General features: G+C 34.2%; 1 protein-coding gene and 1 pseudogene across 1 annotated transcript; one reads left to right on the top strand and one right to left on the bottom strand.

Moving 5' to 3' along the window:
* LOC104743577 (putative pentatricopeptide repeat-containing protein At1g28020) lies at positions 4,311-8,398 on the bottom strand. The gene is made up of 2 exons (XM_010464641.1): positions 8,150-8,398; positions 4,311-5,273 (listed from the first exon to the last, which is right to left on the bottom strand). Exons 1-2 carry the CDS (start codon positions 8,396-8,398, stop codon positions 4,311-4,313), a joined length of 1,212 nt encoding a protein of 403 aa, XP_010462943.1.
* The window catches only part of LOC104743578, an 8,838-nt pseudogene continuing 6,143 nt past the window's right edge, over positions 14,483-17,177 (top strand).

Consider the following 17,177-nt stretch of genomic DNA (forward strand, 5'->3'; position numbering starts at 1 on the left):
TCGTTAGTACCTCCATAAGTCTTGCTGCGATGACACGGTCCTAGTAGGGAGTAGAATTAAAAAAAAATGTTTTAGGCTGAATTATGAAAACAATGACGGCTGAGTTATGAAAACAATTATGGTTGATTTATGGAAACGATAATGGTATTGGCTGATATATGGAAACAGTTATGGCTGATATATGAAAGCTGTTATGGATGAGTTATGTAAACTTACCTGTACCAGTTTCTCAACACCTCGAGTGAGCGTTGTTAGCTGTGATTCCGTATCCTCTCTCCGTTCAGAAAACCATCTTGTCATCATATTCCATATCGATTCTAGTAGTCGAACTATGGGAAGACTTCTAGCATTTGACAGTGCATGGTTCATTGATTCTACAATATTCGTTGTCATTAGATTGTACCTTTCACCCGTGAAATGAACACGCGCCCACATTCGGACACCAGGTCGTTGGAGGTATCCATGTAGTTCGGGATGACGTGCTTCAATCTCATTAAAAGCCTTATTAAAATCAGACAGCCTAAAACACCTTGCCGCTTTTTTCACTAGAGTGAACAAATGTTTTCCTTTGAACTTCACCAAAATGTTCTTATACAAATGGTAAGTGCAAATTCCACGCGAAGCCAACGGATACACTTGACCAATCGCTTTCCCTATTGACTTATGTCTGTTGGAGATTATCGCAAGATCCTTTTCGTCAGGAATGGCAACTTTGAGTTGTGTAAAAAACTAACGCCAAGACTCATCATTTTCAGTGCCAACAACAGCGAAAGCTAATGGGAAAATTTAAAAGTTACCATCCTGAGCTAGAGCTGTTAGAAGCGTCCCTTTGTAACTACCATGGAGAAACGTTCCGTCGACAACAATAACTTTGCGCATGAAAGCAAACCCAGCAATACTCGCACCAAAAGCAATAAAAACATATTTGAATCTGTCTTCATCATCTATTTGAAGACGCGTGACTGTACCCGGATTTTCCCTTCTTAACTTGTATATGTACGAAGGCAACTCGCTAAAACTATCCTCAGGAGTTCCCTGATCGATCAGCCTTGCATTCAGCAGCGTTCGATATGCCTTCCAATAACCCATCTGTTGACACCAAACAAATTAATAAATCAGCCATAAAATATAGATACCTCAGCCGATACATTCGAATAAGTCAGCCGTAAATAATCAATAAATCAGCCGTAACATGTAAATAACTCAGCCTATACATACATATTAGTCAGCCATTATTATCAATAAGTCAGTCGAAACATAGTTATTACCTTTAAACTAAATTGCTTATTGAAAATGACTCCGACACTTTTAGGTTTAACATCCAGACCAAGATCACCAAGATAGTCCCTGTATAGACCTGCCAATACATCAGCTGTTGATTGGCGGGATCTAATAGAACGTTCCGTCAAAGAACATGTGTGTTCCAAATCGTATAGACGAACATGAAAATCCGGGTCATCCCCTTGTACAGATGCACGAACTCTCCAAAGACATCCTTCAACCCAACACCTAAAAATCACCTGTCTCGGATTTGATACTGGTACATTAAAATCAAATCCATCCCTAACCGAAATAAGTTTCATGTGATTCCTGAACTCCTTTTTTCTCCTGTATCTTTGTCATACAGCAATTTTTAGCGCTGACACCTCCAACCTAATAGCCTCCGGATTCATCTTCGATCCGACAAAGTTATCATCTTTATGAGCTTTCTTCTGAGGAGGCGGAGTAGGTGGGTCTTCCTCTTCTTTACTCTGAGGCTCGCCCAATACAGAAAATTGCTCATCATTAGATGACTCACCATCGGAGTCGTCGAAAAAATTAAATTGGCTTGAAAATTCATCGTCTTCTTCTTCGTCAGATGCTACTTCGACAACTTCTTCTTCTTCTTGGTTTTCTTTGTCAACGATCTTACCATAATCAAAACAAGTGCCTTCAAATCCCCCACCGTACACTTTGAATGTAGATTCTAATTTCGATTCACTGCTTGGCCGAATCATCCTTCCTCTAGCTCCACTAGTTTTTGTAGACTCTTTCGCCGAAAACTCTCATCGTCTTCTTCTTCGTCAGATGCTACTTCGACAACTTCTTCTTCTTCTTGGTTTTCTTTGTCAACGATCTTACCATAATCAAAATAAGTGCCTTCAAATCTCCCACCGTACACTTTGTATGTAGATTCTAATTTTGATTCACTGCTTGGCCGAATCATCCTTCCTCTAGCTCCACTAGTTTCTGTAGACTCTTTCGCTGAAAACCCTACACAGAGACTTAGCTGATCGGTGTTCCATAGCCCCAAAAAACATTGCAACTGTCGATCATTGAAGACAAAAACTGGTGGAGTATCATGTGCCATTAGTTTCAGTGCCTTGTTCGAGAACATGTAGCTCTGCTTTAGCTCATGGCTAAACGCGTCCAATCTGTAGTCTTCAAGAACAAGCTCCACAAGCTTGTCGTGTGTTGTGCCACCATCGATCTGCACAACTATACACCCTCTATCGTCGGTGTTAAATACATATCTCTGTTTCTTTACCCAATTACCGGACACAACTAGTACCAGAACTGGATCCATGAAAGATAATGAAGAACAAGGTGAAGAAGAAGTAGAAGAACAATGTGAAGAAGAAAAGTGAAGAAAAAGTATAAGAACAAGGTGAAGAAGAAGGTAAATAGTTCACTTATTTACCAGTTGAAGAATAAGAGTCGAACGACGTTTTGTATTTCCGGAAAAAAAAAATATGACATGGAATGATGACATGGATGTTGCGTCCGACGTGGCAAGTCAGCCATGAAACAATTAATAACTCAGTCTATATAAAACTCAGCCATCAAACAGATTATAACTCAGTCACAACATAAAAAACATTACAGTAATTAAAAAGCAAAAAAAATTGCTGCCAAATTCAGCTGCTTCATCAACTGAAAATATGTAACTCAGCCGTATCGTTTAATAAGTCAGCCGTAACTGAATAACATTCTAGTAATTAATCTTTTGCTACTAAGTCAGCCGTCGAATGGCTGAGTTGTACGATAAGTCAGCCTATCACGGCTGAGTTGTACGATAAGTCAGCCTATCACGGCTGAGTTGTACGATAACTCAGCTAGTCGGAAAATGGTAACTCAGCCGTGTCGTAGTGATAACTCAGCCAAAATTTTAACAACTCAACCATGGAGTGAAAACTCAGCCGTAAGGACGGCTGAGTTAGAGCGTAACTCAGCCAGATTTTGATAAGTCAGCCGTAACTCTTGGCTGAGTTATGCTCTAACTCAGCCAGATTTTGATAAGTCAGGCAGATTTTGATAAGTCAGCCGTAACGCTTGGCTGAGTTATGCTCTATCTCAGCCGTCCGCTCTTACTCAAATGTTTTTTTCCATAACTCAGCCGGAATATACCTATAACTCACAGCCGCAACATACCTTTGTAACACGTTATGGCTGAGTTATTGTTACACGTCAGCGTTTTTGACGTGGCGTCTGACGTGCAATGACATTTTTGTAATTACGTTTTTCTGGTAACATAAAACAAGGGCACGCTGGGCATTTTGAAAATACCCGAAATATTCTAGTAATAAAATCTTTGTTTGTAAATTCTGGTAATATTACCTAATTTGGATAACATTTGAGTAAATCACCCTATTATATATATATATTTAATGAAATTTTGGTTTCCTACATTATGAACTTTTTTCAGAAGTTTCAAAACTTTTACATGCCATACGGATCAGGGATCACTAAGCCATCGGTCGCCTGGTTGATTTTGTTATTTGTATCAAGCACAAATTACCAAACCATATGTTCGCTATATATTATGTATCACATTATATCAAAGAGAAAATAAGAACCGATTATTTCGGTTGCGGGTATACAATGGAAATTGACATCATTCGCCCTTCGACAAGGATATGATCACTCTTTGGCTCATCCAACCGATAAATTTGCAGATTCACTTACCTCAGCTCCTTCGAAAATTGGATACAAAAATTTGAAACGGAAACAAACAAGCGATCTTACTTCCACAATCCTTCGACTGTTATATCTTATATTTGCTTATGATTGTGACTATTTGTAAAGGGTCCAAAAGATCGCTTGTGTTGCTTGTAATAATGCACCATCTTGAATATTATGGCACCCTTTAAACCATCATATTCATACTAAGCAATTAAAACTCTTATCATATCACCGAAAACCCATAACATCTAATTTTGGTGGGAAAATATGCTAGACAAGTAAAAGTAACCCAAAACTAATAACAAGTTCATATATTATTTTAATGATAATCTATATGACTTACCCACACTCTCTACTTGGTTTTCTTCTCAATCCCAATCGCCACAATCACCACCACCGCAACCACTACCACCATAATCAGCACCACCACCAACACTATCACCACCACCACTATAACCACCACAAACATCAACACCAATACTATCACCACCACCAACATTATCACCAGCACCACAATCAGCACCACCAACACTATCATCACCATCACTATACCTACCACAACCACCACCACCGAAATAGTAATATGAGTTGCCGTAGTAGTAAGAGTTGCCTCCGTCATTTCCTTTGTGTTTATATTCTCTCATGTTCCCTCCCTTTTTACTATTCGGATAGACGAACCTATCAAGGCGGGACACATCGTGTTTTGCTCCAGCATCCCTATACATCTCCATCAACACCTTGTTCGCTGAGTCTTTAGACTTTGTATCAACTACAAGTTCTGTTCTACGCAGCATCTCTATCGCTTTCTTACTTGAACCACCATTTAAATAAGCCTTTGCAATGCTTATCCCCGTTTGCCAGGCCAATGAGAATGGTGGGTCGTCTTCAACTTCTAACTCCATCAGTAACTTGTCCACTGCCTCCACGTCGGGTACACTTGTGTAAGCCTTCAAAACGTTATTGGCCGTGAGATTCTTGTTATGCTCTACTCCATTCTCCTTCATCTGTCTCAGGATCTCGTCGACCATGTGTCTTTCTCCAAGAAGAGCATAAAGAGATATCATATTATAGTAAGGGTAAGGTTTCAATAGCATATTTTGCTCTCTCATCTTCTGGTAAGTGGCTTCGGCTTCGTGCCGTGTTGTCTTGGATGTTGTGTACAAGTATAAGAGAGTGTTGTAGACTGAGTCGTCCCTCATGTTTTCAGGAATGTTTTTGAAGAAATTCTCTGCTTCTATCAACCCTGAACTGATCTCAACAAGATAAAGCCGTGATGCAAAATCTTTAGAGCTTAGATCATAAATACCTCGATCAGTTATCCACTCTGAGACCTAACACATCACCAATAACAATGATATATATAACCCCTTTATGAGATTTATTAGGAATCTATATAATAATAACAATCCGAATAAATGCAACCAACAGTTGCGTTTTTTCAATCGTACTTTTTGGATATTTTCTGAAAAATTGTGATGGATCATTGAAACGGTTATTTATGAAAAATTACAACTGTTCACTGTAAAGTTTTGTTGATTGGAACATTCGTATCTTTTGAAATCTATATATATTTGTTTGTTTGAACTGTTTTCATTTTTTTTGCGATGACACAAAATCAACTAAAATTTCAATCTCAACGGATTATACATTTTTCTAAATTATTTTCTAGCATTCATTCTTTTAAAAGTCAATAAATTCCTCTAATTCTTGATTTAACAAAAGATTTTTGGAATGATGAATCTAATTTACATTTTTTAGTTAATTTTAAATATAAAGGTTTAATGAAAATACTTAGAGTGTTTTTCCAAGAGTTAGATGGATTACATAGTGAGTTTTTGGATTTGACTTTTCAATATGGTAACAATCCGAATAAATGCCACCAAAGATTGTGTTTTTCAATCGTACCTTTTGGATAATCTTCCAAAAAATCTGTAGAAAATTTAAATTATGTGTTTAACAAAAAGTTGCAATTGTTCATTGTAACGGTTTTTTTGTAAAGTTGCAACTGCTCATTGTAGAGCTGTGTCTATTCGAATATTCATATCTTTTGAAATCTATATATTTGTCTGTTTGAACTGTTTTTATTTTTTTTGCCATGACACAAAATAATATAAAATTTCAATCTCAACGGTTTTTACAGATCTCTAGATTATTCTCTAGCATTCGTTCTTTTAAAAGTAAGAAATTCCTCCCATTTTTGATTTAACAAAAGATTTTTGGAATGATGAATCTAATTTACAACTTTTAGTTAATTTTATATTAAAAATTAATTAAAATACTTATATATAATAGATATCCGAATAAATGCCACCAAAGTTGTATTTTTCAGTCATACCTTTTGGATAATGTTCCAAAAAAATCTGTAGAAAATTTAATTTGTGTGTCATACACAAAGTTGCGATTGTTCATTGTAATGGTTTTTTTGTAAAGTTGTAATTGTTCATTGTAGAGATGTTTCTATTCGAAAATTCGTATCTTTTGAAATCTATATATATTTGTCTGTTTGAATTGTTTTCATTTTTTTTCCCATGACACCAAATAATATAAAATTTCAATCTCAACGGTTTTTACAGCTCTCTAAATTATTCTCTAGCATTCATTTTTTTAAAAGTAAAGAGATTCCTCCAATTCTTGATTTAACAAAAGATTTTTGGAATGATGAATCTAATTTACAACTTTTAGTTAATTTTATATCTAGAGTCTTTTTCGAAGAGTTAAATGGATTATATAATAAGTTTTTGGATTTGACTTTTGAATATGGTAATAAAGAAGTCTTCTATTTAAAAGCAGTTTATATGAGTTTGTAGGTATAATCAAGTGCACACAGAACAATTGCAATTTTCCGTAGTATCTTTTCATAAAAAAATGTTTTTATTTGTTTTTTTTTTAAATTCAAACTGTTGTCTCTGTTCATTGTAGAGTTGTGTCTTTTCACTATATTTTCTTTATATTTTTTCATCACAACTTTTCGTTTTAATAGGTGTGTCTATTTAAATAATCATGCTTTTTGAACTCTCTTTATATTGTCTCTTCATCACTAACTAACAAGTTTGTTGAAACAAATTTTCTATTTTATGTTGAGTCTAGATAATTGAATATATTCTATAATCTAACTAAAATTTTAGAAATGATTATAGCAATAGAGAAATTTTATACAACTTAATATTGAATTTACAGTTGTGTCTATTTATCTTAACTTTCCGTTAAAAAGATATTTTAATATTTAAAAATAATAATAACAATCTGAATAAATAAGAACAACAGTTGAGATTTTTCGTAGTACTTTTTTGTAAAAAAATTGGTTTTATTTGTTCTTTTTAAAAAACTCAAACAGTTGTATTTGTTCATTGTAGAGTTGTGTCTTTTCACTATATTTTATTTATATTTTTTCATCACAACTTTTTGTTTTAATAGGTGTGTCTATTTAAATAGTCATATATTTTGAACTCTCTATATATTTGTCTCTTCATCAATAACTAACAAATCATTGTTGTTGAAACAATTTTTTCATTTTATGTTAAATCTAAATAATTTGAATATTAATATCTAATATTCAATGTTATTCTATAATCTAACTAAAATTTTAGAAATGATTATAGTAATATAGAAATTTAATAAAACTTAGTATAGAATTTACAGCTGTGTCTATTTATCATCACTTTTCGTTAAAAATTATTTTAATATTTAAAATTTATTTTATTTGTTCTTAAGAGTTGTGTATTTTAATTTTCCATTGATATTGTTTCACTCATTATTAAATATATTTATAATTATAATTATTTAATAGAAAATTACATTACTCATTATAACTATTAGCTCAATATTCTCAGTAAAGATCACTTCATCATAATAATTTTTTTTTTTTGCAGCTCTTTACCATAATTCTTCATAAAAATATCTTATATTTATAATACTTTAAACAATATGTTTTGCAAAGTTGCGTTTATTCTACATAATATTTTTTGTTATAAGTTTTCATTTTGATGATTGTGTTTTAGTAACAGTTTTTGTATTCAAACCATTCTATTACATTCAAATAATTTCATAATGTATATTTTTTAATTTTAAATTCAAATAATTTCATAATGTATATTTTTAAATTTTAAATTTAAATTATTTTATTTCTTAAATACTTCGCGGGGGGTCTGAGTCCTAGTAAATATAATCTCAGAAGAAATTGAAAACGAGAAGGGAAAGAAGTTGAGACCTGGAGGGCATGGTTGAATCGCTGAGACACGCATAGGGCGTCGATGAGGCGTCTTAGATCCGTAAGGTTTACTTTGTTCCCTTGTTTCAGCCATTTGTCCAGCACAGGTGTAACCTTCGATCGTTCCCGTTCACTCCCCATGACCCGACTATGTAAAGTGTCATTGGACGTTAGGGTTCCGGCGAATCGAATCGACGGTGTTCTCCTGGAAAATAATTTTTTTATTGCGTATCGTCCAAGGCGTTGCATCGTGCTCTCAACTCTCAAGATTTTAAGACGGTAAATCTTATATGGGGAAGAAAGTTTTAATCAAGTCGGTTAATCTTAGTGGATTAAATATGTAAATTGTCTTTCATTTTATTCTTTTTAATTAATTCACTAATTCTAAAATCTGAACCAGAAAACAATATCCATTGATTTTAAAATTATTGTATATATATACATTTTTGTCAGCTTTGTTCCATAAAAATCTGATAAAAGAAAGTTAATCTCAACGACTTGCAAAAATAGCTGGCACGTCTGTTAGATTGTAAACTAATATTACCGGAGGCTGATCGGAAACTGTACTTCGGCTTTTGAACAACGAGGGTATAGAGTCGTTGGGGTGAATTATACAAATTTGCTGAATTTATTAATTAATGACCTACTCAAAATAGACTAGTCCAGTTCCAGTATAGTTGCTATCACTTGGTTGTTCTCTAATTCTGAAAAATGAAGTCTTATTAATTACATGAGAGGTCTTAATTAATTATGTAAAATAAAAAGAAAAGCTCTAGCTAGATCAGGAAGAAAACTCCCTTTCATTTTGCATCAAGTACGACTGATCTAAAAGGTAAAAGCTTACTTTTTTTTTTAAAGGGAAACCTCACTTTCACTTTTGAAACAAAATAAAAGCCAAACAACAAACTATAATGTATGCGGCAGACTGATTACCTTATAACAAACAAATAAGGTTACAATATTTTGCAGCTAGTTAAGACTCATTTATATATATTATAGTTACTAACAAATAGTCACTACAATGTCACAAACTATCACTCATATAGTTTACAGTTGTGGTTACAATTTTGTCACTAATTGTGACAATATTTGGTCATGATTTATTTCATCACAATATTTTGACAAACTAACTACGAATTTATGATAGATAAAAATGGTCACAAAACCATAACAAAAATTGTCACAGATTTATGACGAATATTTTTCATCTCTAAATTTGTCATAATAACTCAATTTTTTTTGGTAGAGACTATAAGAGGTAATAACAACATCATATCAAAAATTGAACAAAACATAACGAAAAAACAGTTACAAATAAATCATTTTTGTATAGAAATCAGTTTCTCTTTACTAAAGTCCAATTTTCTCAATTCAATAGTCATGAGGTATAAAGAGATTATACTTTCTCCATCAAGCATTGAATCTAATGATTGATTTTAGTAGTTAAAACTCATACAAAACTTTAATAAAAATATAAAAGAATCAACGTAAAGAAACTAACCTTTTGTTCACCTTAGGATCATTGTTTTTAGGAAAGTTAATGGTTTCCTTCTACCTAATTCTTCTTTATCGGAATTTTTATCTTGTTTATAAACATGTCATAGATAAAAAATGGATGAAGTTTCAAAATTGATATCTTCCATTAGGTCGTTCTGCCACTATAATAGCTATCTTTCCAAGACCTTGATCATCCGCCGGAAACCCTCCAAAACAAGGGCAGCCAGTAGTTGCCTCTTTCTCTAGCATCCAAGCCAATGCAATCTGATGTCGATATATTCAGTCATTTGCTTCCACACTAATCGTAATTGTTATTGACATTTATTGATCAGCTTGGTATTATTATATAGATTTACAATAATATTTTTATAGTATTACTCAATTATGTTAAGGTAATGACAATTCTAATGGACAGTTAGTAAATAGAGAACTAGTCGTCATCAATTAATTTAGCCAACTACGTATATTAATTGGTAAGATTTTTTTTTTTAAGATCCAGCAACTATGCTTAGATCAAGAAAATTCATTGTTATTTTAAAACGGCTAATGATACAATTTCAGACTCTCCTGAAGTCAATAACTACTCCCTCTGTTTCATAAAGAGTGTCATTTTGACACAAGACACACAAATTAAAAAAAACTAGAACTATACAAATATACCCTTATTTAATGAGTATTTAATTATTTAAGTTTAGTAATTTGATCTGAAAAGTCACATTGGAAATGTAAGTGACATTCTTTGTGAAACAAAAAAAAATAGTGCAGAACGACATCCTTTATGAAACAGAGGGAGTATTACTCCCTCCGATCCCATATAAGTGTCGTTCTGGACTTTTTTGAGTAGATTAAGAAAACAAACAATTTGACTGTTTTAACCTCTGAAATTAAACTAATTTACCATGTTATTTTTTGTTTTCTTTTTTATTCAATAAATTATTTTATTTTTTCTTCTCTATATCTTTTTCTTTACGACAATGGAGTCACAACTCCAATTTATTTTGTCTGCACCGATTAGTTGATTAAGAAACATAGATCTCAATTCACTTGATTCTTCAACTGATCTCATCAGGGAGATAAGCAATTGGGAGTGCGAGCTGATTTGAAGCAAATCAAAACCAAGAGCGGACTCCATAGCTGTTTTCAAAAGCCATGGCTTCGGTCGATAAAGCTGACGCCGTGAATCGATGGGAGCTTGAACCTTCAAAAAGGGAGAAACCTAAGGCATCTTTGATAATCCAACCCAGTCCACAATTTTCTGAGGATCTGGTCCAAGCGGTGTCGATAAAACAAGAGAGCTTTGCTGGTTTGGTTCATTGGTTGCAAGCGTCCGAGGTTTATGCAAATTGACAAGGGATTGTTGAGCTTCGTGCCAGGCTTTAGCTTCGATTATGGCTTTAAGGATGGTTTCTTCTTTGGTGAACTTTCAATCTGCAAAAATCCTCTGATTTTGTGCTTTTGAGAGGATTTATCGGCCAAAGTTTCCGTGAAGCAGAAGTGTTTGCGATAGAGACGATGACGAAGAGCTCTGTTTCATCTGTTCTTCTTACTCCTTTTAAATCCTCAGTTGGTACATTTTGCTCTGTGTTTTTCTCTATTGGCTTAAGCATAAAGGGTTTTGTAGAGAGACTTAACAATGGCTTAAATCTTGATTTTTTGCAGGCAAAGAAAAGCAATTCACCGCCTCCGAGTATGCGTATTAGAAGAGCAATTGCAGGTGCTTTGTTGGAAGATTTAAGAGAAGCTCCAAAGTCTATTTCAAAGTTGGCTTCTCCAAATCATGAATCAAGTACAATAAGTTGGAAAAACCAGAGAAGATTTTCAGTCTACGAGGAAGACTTAGCACATTGAGCAAGGTTTGTATAAATTGGAATGGTAATCGATATAGTATGAAATTCACAGATTCTACTTATGTAATCTCTCTGGATCCAGAGGAGACGGAGAAGCGCGGCGGCGAGTTGGTGAGCAAAGAGAGTTGGCAAGAAGGATTCCATCTGTATGACTTAGAGAGCTTCTCATTGGATTCTTTGAGAAGGTTGTGATGCTTTATCAGTCATTGCAGAGGTGAAAGGTATTGTCTTTGTATCCTCTTATTCTAATTCTGATTTTTAATCTTCTCATGTCTAGACCTTTGTTAATTTGGTTTCAGCATCTATAGACCATTATGGTATCGATGGTGTATGAAATTCACAGATTCTAATTCATTTAATCATTGCAATTTGGCCTTTTAGTATTCTTCCCAATTTCAATTACCAACTTTTACTAAATTAAATACTTCCATGACTACGATGAATAGAAGTGGAGGGAAAGGAAAAAAATTCATAGAAGAAGAAAGCTAATGGAGGCAACAATTAAAATTCAAATATTTTCACAATTCTTTATATTTGGAGTAACGTGAATTTGATTGATCATCTTCCATGGCTAACTTCGATCTAAATCTTTCACTTTCAGAAAATACAAACCATTCCTTTGATTTGAATACCATTCCAGCGAATAGTGATGATCATGATTCTGAATATGGAGGTTTAAGAGATGACGGTGGCTACGTTCTTGTGGGTGAGGAAACAATGGAAGCAGATGTAGATCCAGCTGTAACGATTATAGCATCATCTGAAAGTACCATCTTTATCAATCTCAACGTCAATCCAACAGATGAATCATTTGCTGATATTTTAGAACTACATGTCGATGAATTGTATGAAGAAAATGAAGATCACATTGGAGACCAAGGTAAGCTGAATTTTTTTTTTAGTTGATTTATATGTACTGTTATTGATGTCAATCCATATTCTCCATTTTGGATCAGGAGCAAACGAAAATGAAGAAACTCAAGATCACTTTGTTGGAGAACAAGGTTAGTATTCTTGTTAACTTGAAGAAGATTTTTTAAAAAATTACATCTGATCTCAAGTCTGAAGCTTTGTTTAGTTGCAGCTTGATGATGATGGTAATTTCAGTTTGGTTGTTCAATCACGTCATCCTTGTTTATAGTATTCCAGCGTTTAGCAAATGACATGTTTTGCAAGATGAACCGCTGCATCAATATCACAGTAAGAATTGCAGTTGATTTATTCTTACTGATTTCAGTTTTGACTATTTTCCATTTCCTTTCTTTCCAATATTTGTTTCACATCAAAGGTACGACTGTTTTTTTGCAGAGAAGAGGCTATCATGATGTCTCAACAAGAAGGTACATACTCTAATCCCAGGTTTTTGGAGTACTATGGCAAATATATCTCTGAATAGATATATTCTTTCCAGGTTCTTGCGACTCCTTCTTTACTGCTTCCATATTTTAGACCGGCCAATTTTCAGTCACAGATAAGAAAAGAACTGAAGCAATGTTGCTTAGATGCTACCTGAAGCGTGAAATGCCACAATGGAGGTATCCTCACTTTTGTTACTCAGCAACCAGTTAGCAAGCTTTACTTGTCTTGTGATTCCTTGTTTTCATCTCTCTTTTTCCTTGAAAATTTTGGGATTTAGTTAAGTCCAAGATGCTATCAATGGATGAAGATAACTTCAAAGAAGCCATTGAAAGGTGTATAACTTCAAAGAAGCCATTGAAAGGTGTAAAAGATCATTTCTTTTTACGTGAACCACTTTGATCGCTTCATCGTTGAAACATTTGTTTTTTGTTGCTTGTTTCTGGTATGGATATGTGAACCTCTGATATTTAGAAACTGGATTTCTCTTTTTTTATTATTTGGAGAAAAAACCATAGGATAACTTATTGGTGATCATATAAAGAAGAGACCACTAGTAGATAATTCAACAGCAAAATCTAGTAATAATATGGAAAATAAATTTTATAGAATGTCAGAATCATGTCTTGCATCTCTTTGTCAGGATGAATTTCTCCTTCCGCAATGAAGTGTTTGTTGAGATCAAAGTCATGCACCACTTTTGGCTTCACATCAGTAATCTCCTTGCTCAAATGAAAGTCTTCTTCTTCCTCAGGGACTTTGTTGAGATCAAAAGCATGCACCACTTTGACATTAGTTTGCTTATCTCCATTTTCTTCTACTTGCACTGGATTTGCCATTTTGTTGCTTTTTCAGATTTGTGACTAACCCAATATATATTGTTAAGTGACTCTTCATATTGTGTCTATTGATATCCATCATTAATGTAGTATGTTGATGTAATATTTTCAATACTTGGCATTTTCAGTTTTAGTAATTTGTGTTAGTTTAATTAAGGGTATATTAGTAATTTTGGTTGTGTTATTCCATTTTCTAAAACCAACGACACTTAATCAAAAAAGCATTAATTATTTCTATGATTAATGCTTTATCAAGAAATATAAAAGTTTGATGAATTTATTAACGACGTTGGGGCTTCTGCAGTGAAGAAAATACAGAAAAAAATTGTTCGACGTTATCATTTTATGATATTACATGCCATCTTTATCCCATTTATATTTTGTATTTCTTTTCCTTTTAGATTGAAATTCTTTTTTTTTCTCCAACTAGTATTTTATTTTCATGGCTACATTTTACTTTAGCAATTTGGAGATCATATTTGTACGATGAGAAAGTCACAAAAGTTTGATCAATCAATGAAAATATACCTCGGAGCTCCATATCTGGTAATCCTCTTCTTCGATGGAAACCTTTTGTCGCCAAGGTTGTTGTAATGCCATGCTACTACGTAAGTGATCACTAAGGCTTTTATTTTCTAGACATGTATATAAATTTTCTGTACATCTTTAATTTGAGGGAAAGTAATGTACAAGCCCATTAAAAGAACTTGTGAGACAATGAGAGTTGAATTTGGGATGCACTGGTGGTGGATTTGGATTGCAGCAACAGTAGTTAAAAGATCTGTGATCCTCTCTTTTTCGTGTTCTTTGGTGGAATGCTAGATTCTCTTGGAAGTCTTTCAACAGATCCTAAAGCCATATCTTCCCGCGTTTCACAGGTTTCTTCAGAATTAATTAACCGCTAATATTCTCTCTTTCTCTCCGTCTTGATTTTTGCTTTACACTTTTGTTATTTGTTTTTTTTTTTTGGTTCAAGAATGCTCTGTACTTGGTCTACCTAGGATTGTTCAATTTGGTATCAGCATGGATAGGTACGTGTCTAGCTACGTTGATCTGTGCTTTTTTTATAATGGTACTAAAAACTGTTTTTCATGTTTTTAATTGAAATGGTGTATTGGCAGGAGTTGCTTGCTGGATGCACTACAGGGGAAAGACAAACAACACGATTGCGTATAAATTATCTCAAATCAATCTTACCAATAGATAGTACTTTCTTCGATACGGAAACTAGAGATTCAAACTTCCTATACCATATCTCAAGCGACGCAATCTTGGTTCAAGATGCAATTGGCGATAAGGTAACCCTTTTTAATAATTATAAGGACGAAACAAAAACTTTGTAACTAGATGAAATGTTTTCTTGTTTTCTTTTTCTCAGACTGGCCATGTTTTGCGGTACTTATGTCAGTTCATTGCGGGATTTGTGATTGGTTTTTTGTCGGTATGGCAACTAATGTTGCTCACGTTAGGAGTGGTTCCATTGATAGCAGTTGCAGGAGGAGGCTATGCTATAGTCATGTCTACAATTTCAGAGAAGAGTGAAGCTGCTTATGCTGATGCAGGAAAAGTTGCGGAAGAGGTTTGTTTTAAAAACTAATATATGTGTTTACGTGTGAAAGAAGTTTTCATTATAAAAAAAAGGAACCATAATAACATTTCAGTTTTTTTCACAAAATATGTTTGTATGACATGCTAAAAAATGGGAAATCAAAGCAAACATATTAAAATATCAGGATCGTTTTATTATTCGGTTCTTAACACAATTCTATGGATTATCAGGTCATGTCACAGGTGAGAACAGTGTATGCATTTGTAGGAGAAGAGAAAGCTGTAAAATCTTACTCAAATTCTCTCAAGAAAGCTTCAAAACTCAGTAAAAGGAGCGGTCTTGCTAAAGGTTTAGGAGTTGGATTAACATATAGCCTCTTGTTCTTTGCTTGGGCATTTGTTTTTTGGTTTGCAAGTCTTCTTGTACGCCACGGAAAAACTAGCGGAGCAAAAGCCTTCACAACGATCCTCAATGTCATTTACAGTGGATTGTAAGTCCAAAACATCCTAGATATTTTCTTGATATATCATCAGCTTGCATCATACATATCATTTTCTTACAATTGCAGCGCCTTAGGTCAAGCCGTGCCTAGCTTATCTGCAATTTCCAAAGGCAGAGTTGCTGCTGCAAATATTTTTAGAATGATAGGAAACAACAATCTTGAACGTTTTGAAAGATTAGACAATGGGACAACATTGGAAAATCTAGCTGGGAAAATTGAGTTTCATCGAGTATCTTTTGCATACCCTTCCAGACCAAACATGGTTTTTGATAATCTTAGTTTCACAATACGTTCATGCAAGACTTTTGCATTTGTCGGTCCAAGTGGTTCAGGTAAAAGTACAATCATATCTATGGTTCAACGATTCTATGAACCTGACTCAGGGGAGATTCTATTGGATGGAAATGACATAAAGAGCCTGAAGCTGAAATGGTTGAGAGAACAGATGGGATTAGTGAGTCAAGAACCAGCTTCCAACATTCTTCTTGGTAAAGAGAAGGCAAGTATGGTTCAGATTGTAGAAGCTGCTAAAGCAGCCAACGCAGATTCTTTCATTAAATCATTACCTAATGGTTACAACACTCAGGTAAATTATCTAATTGTTCATAATTATATATCTTCTCATATTTTTTCTTTATTTAATCACTGGTCGAACCATTAATATAGGTTGGAGAAGGAGGGACTCAACTCTCAGGAGGACAAAAACAGTGGATTGCAATTGCTCGAGCAGTTCTAAGAAATCCAAAGATATTACTTTTAGATGAAGCAACGAGCGCTCTTGATGTCGAATCAGAGAAGATTGTTCAACAAGCACTTGATAATGTCATGCAAAAAAGAACAACAATTGTCGTTGCACATAGATTATCCACCATTCGAAATGTTGACAAATTTTTTGTATTGAGAGATGGTCAATTTATGGAAACGGGAAGCCACTCAGAACTGATATCAAGAGGAGGACATTATCCAACTCTTGTGAAATGTCAAGACACAGAGCCTCGAGAAAATTTGAGATCAGTCATGTCTGAATCTTGTAGATCTCAAGCTGGATCTTTTAGTTCAAGAGGAGTTTGTAGCTCAAGAAGGACTTCTAGCTTCAGGGAAGACCAAGAGAAGACTGATAAAAATTCAAATGGTGGAGATATAAGTTCGTCTTCAGTGATATGGGAACTTATAAAGTTGAATGCTCCAGAATGGCTTTATGCATTACTTGGCTCAATTGGTGCAGTTTTGGCTGGATCACTACCGGCATTGTTCTCCATGGGGATTGCTTATGTGTTAACCACGTTTTATTCACCTTTTCCTAGTCTGATCAAGCGCGAAGTCGAAAAGGTAATTATTATCTTTGTTGGAACTGGAATAGTAACAACTCATATATATCTCCTCCAGCATTACTTCTATACACTTATGGGAGAGCGTCTTACTTCTAGGGTTCGCATAT

The sequence above is a fragment of the Camelina sativa genome, chromosome 14 (assembly GCF_000633955.1).
Source record: "Camelina sativa cultivar DH55 chromosome 14, Cs, whole genome shotgun sequence".
NCBI lineage: Eukaryota > Viridiplantae > Streptophyta > Magnoliopsida > Brassicales > Brassicaceae > Camelina > Camelina sativa.